The sequence below is a fragment of the Octodon degus genome, unplaced genomic scaffold, assembly GCF_000260255.1.
Source record: "Octodon degus isolate 3935 unplaced genomic scaffold, OctDeg1.0 scaffold00037, whole genome shotgun sequence".
NCBI lineage: Eukaryota > Metazoa > Chordata > Mammalia > Rodentia > Octodontidae > Octodon > Octodon degus.
The window spans coordinates 3,382,414-3,388,129 of NW_004524613.1; the positions used below are offsets into that span (position 1 = coordinate 3,382,414).

The 5,716-nt window shown below is 42.1% G+C and overlaps 1 protein-coding gene across 1 annotated transcript in view; it reads left to right on the forward strand.

Annotated features, from left to right (window-relative positions):
• Efcab8 (EF-hand calcium binding domain 8) overlaps positions 1-5,716 on the forward strand; it is an 81,526-nt gene that overhangs the window by 58,150 nt on the left and 17,660 nt on the right. Inside the window, exons 20-21 of the mRNA XM_012514651.2 lie at positions 2,785-3,003; positions 3,496-3,654. Coding sequence (XP_012370105.2) covers positions 2,785-3,003; positions 3,496-3,654 — 378 coding nt within the window. The remainder of the gene's footprint in view (positions 1-2,784; positions 3,004-3,495; positions 3,655-5,716) is intronic.

The following is a 5,716-nucleotide window of genomic DNA, read 5'->3' on the forward strand; positions in this document are numbered from 1 at the left end:
GGGCTGGCTGGCATGTGGTGCTGGGGGATTGAACCGAGGTCCCTTGTGCTTTGCTAAGCTTGTTCTAAGTAGGTGCTTTAGACCACTGAGCCATCTCCCCAGCCTGCTTATTTACTTTTGATGCTATTAATTCATACATTTCAGCTGAGCTGTTGTCCTCTGCATTTGTTCTGGGTGGGCACTGGGTTTCCTCCATGTGTTTCTGCATTTGATTCTTTACTGAAGATGCTATTAATTCAGGGATTTCTTTTTTTCATTTCCAATCGGAGTTCCTCTATCCCTTTCTGCAGTTCTCTCTTTATTTCAGAAGCTGTTGATTCTTTGATTTCAGCTGTGTGATTCCCAATTTGTTCTGTGTTAGTGTCCTCTGCTCTTGTTATGGGTGGGCTTGGGGTCTGAGATTGCATTTTGCTCCTTCTCATCATTTTGTATAGTACTGTCTTCTGACCTTTGTTGTAGAGCTTTGGTGCACTTATAACCTTAGCACCTACTGAAATTCAGGTGCAGATCTACAAAGTTTGGCTTTATCCAGCTGTACCTGGCTTGGGTCTGGCTGCTTTGCTCAGCTCCTTCCTGCTGCTGCTCTTGGGAGTGAACCTGTTGTGCCCCTCTGCCAAGATGTTCTGTTCCTGGACTACCTGGGTGGTTCTGTCCTCTACTCACTCTGCAGAGACTTCAGCTCCAGAGTTTCACCCCAGGCCTATATGCCAGGCCTGAGCTGAGTCTGAAGGGGACAAGGTAGAGTAGGGGAGAGAGGAAACTCTCTCACACACTCACTAGGCCTGGGCTAGGGCTGGATCTGGGGGGTCCCAAGAACATGGCAGAAGATCTCACTCACTGGGTGGGAGTGGGGGGGACTGCGGAGTGGTGGGGGAGAGTCCCAAGGGGGTGGAAGACAGTCTCACCCATGCTGCGCCTGGGCTTGGACTGGACTGGTCCCGCTGGTGCAGGGTAGCCAAAAGCTCTCCCACACACTCACCAGGCCTGGGCTAGGGCTGGATCTGGGAGTCCCAAGAATGTGGCAGAAGTTCTCACTCACTGGGCAGGAGTGGGGGGGACTGTGGAGTGGTGGGGGGTTCCCAAGGCGGCAGAAGAGGGTCTCACCCATGCTGTGCCTGGGCTTGGACCAGACTATTTTTTTTTCTAAAAATTCGTTGATTTTACGTGTTAAATTTGTTTTTAATCCACTTTGCATTAATTTTTGTACATGGTGTATTTAAGAGTCCATTTTGCATATAAATATCCAGTTTTCAGAAAACCATTTGTTGAAAATACTGTCTTCCTCACAGAATAGTCTCTGAACTCTTGTCAAAATTCATTTGACCTTTTATTTCTGGGCTATTTTATGTCATTGAGCTGCATGATTGTCGTAAACATTACCACACTGCTTTGATTATTGTAGTATACTAGTAAGTTTTGATGTCAGAAAATGTGGGGCTTCAAATTTTGCTTTTCCTTTTCTCAACTGTTTGGCACTCATGTTCCCTTGAGACTACATACGAATTTTAGGATAGGTTTTTTTTACTTCTGCAAAAAGCATCATAGGTTTTTGAGAAGAATTACATTGCATCAGTAAATTGTTTGGGGTAGTATTGATATCTTAACAATATTAAGTTTTCCAATCCATGACTACATGTTTCCACTTATTTATGTCTTTAATTTCTTTTTTTTTGTCCATAGTATTTTAATACTTTTCCACTTTTAAACTACTTTCCACTGGTTTAAACTTTTTGATTGTAATTTTTTTTTTTTTTTTTTGTGGAACCGGGGATCGAGCTCAGGACCTTGAGCTTGCCAGGGAAGCGCTTATTCCACTGAGCCGTCTCCCTGGCCCCTGATTGTAACATGGAAGATCCAGCTTTATTATTTTTTAAAAAAACATTAGAATCATAAAGCTATTACACACACTCCCAAGGTACTTTAAAATGATGTTTTGAGTCTGCAGATAAACAATGACAAAAGCCAAATACACCATCAGTACAACCCAGACTAAATACTGGTGAAGTGTTTTAGTTGGACAAACAACCGATAAGCTTAGAGACGACCAGCATAACTTCACAAGAGAGCCAGCTTGGCCCAACTAAAATTTTCTGAATAGCAGCTGACACTGATGTACGTGTGTACAATTAGCTGATGAAACTGAACAAATGGGAAATCCATCTTCATTTTTGTTACCCCTTTCCTTCCTTCCTGTCCTGGGTCTGGCTTATGCTACAATCTCAAACTAACTGCTGCTCCTCCTCCACTGCCATTTTATTATTTTTTTCCGGGACCGGGGATTGAATTCAGGACCTTGCTCTAGCCAGGCAAACACTTATTCTACTGAGCTATCTCTCCGGCCCTATGTCTTTAATTTAAGCAATGTTTTGTAGCTTTTACTGTACAAATCTCTTACTTGGTTAAATTTATTTTTTAAATTTTTTTGGTTAAATTTATTTCTAAGCATTTTATTCTATTGATGCCATTGTAAAGGGACTTGTCTGTGTCAATTTTTTTCAGATTATTCCTTGTTAGTGAATAGAAATGCAACAGATTTTTATGTATGAGCTTTGTATCCTGATACTTTGTTGAAGAGATTTATTAGTTCCAACTATTTTTTTGGTTAAAAAAATTCCTACCCTCAAATAGTTCATATTCATGTATATGTTATCATCACCAGGTAGATAGAAAGGGCATCTTGGAAATTGGGAAACCAGGTAGGTGTGGGACTTGCCCAGGACCCTCAGGAATGTGTGACAGAGGCCAGACTATACTCTGGTTCACAGGCCCACCTCTCTTGCATAGATCATCTTCCTGCAGACCAGGCCTCGCCTGCCACACACGGCTGCCATGCTGAGCAGCAGCATAGATGGCTACATCTATGCTTGGTCCATCCATGGAAATGGAGGCTTGCTGGGGAAATTCCCTGTGGACCTGGAAGATAATGGGGACATTGTGGGTGCCATGGCCACTGATGAAAATGACTGGATCCTTATCACAGGAGATTGTAAAGGACGCATCAAGGTGAGGAAGAATACTTGTTGAGATTAAGGGGTTTGGCCAATCAGACTTGTGGTTACTCATTGGTACATGTGGCTCTGGATGAGTTCCTACTCTGTCTGGGTCTGGTGTCATTTGTAAAATTGTGGGGGAGGAGGGTGGATTACATAGAAGTCCTTCTCTACTCTGACATTCCCAGTGAAATGAGTGAAGGATTGTTCAGATGTTCCCTACTCCCAAGAAGATTCCCTTGTGAACCTATGCTCCAGCCTTCTCATCTCCTAACCATGTGGCTCATCCATGACCGGCTGTCTCAGGAACTGGATCCAGCCACACCCCCCTCTGCCTGCAAACCAGGGGACCTAAGACTCCTTCTGGTCCTAAGTAGCTATGTGTTTCAGAGGTGTAACTAAGAACTGCTCTCAAAGGAAAGTGGAATGGTCTGGGAGGAACCCACACACTGAGTGGGGGTGGGGTCAAATGGTCCTAGGCTACTAACTTGTACTTTGTGCCTAGATATGGGACATCAAAGATTACTGCACATTTGCTGGCCACTGGCCACCCCAATCCAGTGCAGTGAAGAACTCCACTGAAACAGAGAACAAGTTCCGGCTCTTAATTCCCAATCAGCTCCAGGCCAACATCCCATACTATATTCCTCTGCAAGAGAAGGAGGTAGGGAAATTCCTGGGGGTTACTCAGAAAAGTGCCTTTGAGACCTATTAAAGAGCTGGGACTATGGTTCCCTGACTGAGATGATGGGTTTTTCCTATTTCCCTTTTGTGTTTGGCTTTTGTGGAAGACTCTGTTAATCAGAGGTCATGATTAATACGTAAGACAGACCTATACACATACAAAATATACCTACATGTGGATACATGCATTGTGCACACATACCATACATGTGCACACACCCCTATCCATGTGCTGTGATTTTTGCAGGGTAGACTCTGGAGTCAGCTTTTCTAAAAAGACAATTAAAATATTTATATATTTTCTTAATAGAAAAACTAGGGATTGAACTCAGGCCCTTGTGCTTGCCAGGGAAGCACTTATTCCACTGAGCCATCTCCCCAGCCCCGAAACCTCTTGATATTTAGCTGCATGGTGGTACATGCCAGTAATAATTGTACAGTGAGGCTGGGCAGGAGGATCACAAGTTTGAGCCCAACCTGGTCGGTTTAGTGACTTAACATGATCCTATTTCAAAATAAAAACATTTTAAAAGTTTGGAAATGTACTTTAGGGCTGGGGAGATGGCTCAGTAGAATAAGCGCTTGCCCGGCAAGTGCAAGGGCCTGAGTTCAATCCCCGGTTCCTCCAAAAAAGGAAATGTACTTTAGTGTGAAGGGCTTGGGTTCAACTTTTGTACGCATAAAAGAATTACTTGACATTTGCTTCATGACTAGTGAAATGAAGTACCGTCTCCTTAGTTATTGGGAAAATACAAATAAAATCCATGTGCGACTCCACTACATTCCTACCAGAATGTCTGAAACTAAAAATACAGGCAGTACTAAATGTTGGTGAGGATGCAGATAAACTGGAATTCGCTGCTGGTAGGAATATAGATTAGTATAATCATTGGACAGAATTATTTGACAATAGCCAGTAACCCTAAATATGTGCCTACACTGTGATCTAGCAATCCCACTCCTAGATTTATACCCCAGAGAAATCCATGCACCAAGAAGCATGAATGAGAATGTTGATAGATCACTATTTGTGATACCTCCACACTGGAATCAATTCAAATGCTCATTGTTGTAGACCAGAAACGTGAACTGTGGTCTACACACACTACTTTTTTTTTTTTCTTTTTGGCAGAACCAGGAATTGAACTCAGACCCGTGCACTTGCAGGCAAACGCTTATTCTACTGAGCTATCTCCCCTGCCCCCTACACACACTACTGAATAATAATTTGGCCCTAAAGATGGATGATCTACTGTGTATCTACTCATTACAAAATAAGTAATTCTTGGGCTGGTGAGATGGCTCAGTGGTCTAAAGCACCGACTTAGAACAAGCTAAGCTAAGCAAAGCATCAGGGACCGCGGTTCAATCCCCCAGCACCACATGCCAGCCAGCCCCGCCCCCTGGTGGGCTGAGCTGGCCACACACACACAAAATAAATAAATAAAATATTAAAAAAAAATAAGTAATTCTTCAAATGATTTAAGTGTAAGAAAACAAAAAAGAATATATACTATATATTTTATGGTTTCATTTGTATAAAGTTCAGAAACAGGCAGAAGAAAGCTTTCCTGTTCGATGTGATTATTCTTGTGGGAGGCATAGGGTGGCTGAAAGGATTATTTTGTGATGCTGGGAATTCAATCCAGGGCCTTACATGTTCCAGGAAAGAGCTCTGCTACTCAGCTGTGTCCTCAGTCTCCAGACAGAATCTTGAGTTCTTCTGGGGGATGACCATACTTTGTTTCATTATATGGGTTTAATCATAGAGTCAAGTGCAGGTATTAAAAGGGTTACATTTATTAGATGTATAATTTTCTAGGTATAATTATAGAAAGGCCTACATGAAGAGTTTCATTCCTGTCAATTGCAAAATAGTTCTTGTTCCTTGAAGTAAGGATTTTTATTGATTTAATGTTATTCTAGTATTTATTTAGGCAAACACAAATGTATAAGACTCTTTCCCCCTTATTTTTACATAGAAGCATTATGTGATACACACTCATCTTGTTTTTCTCCATAACATATCTCAATCATATATA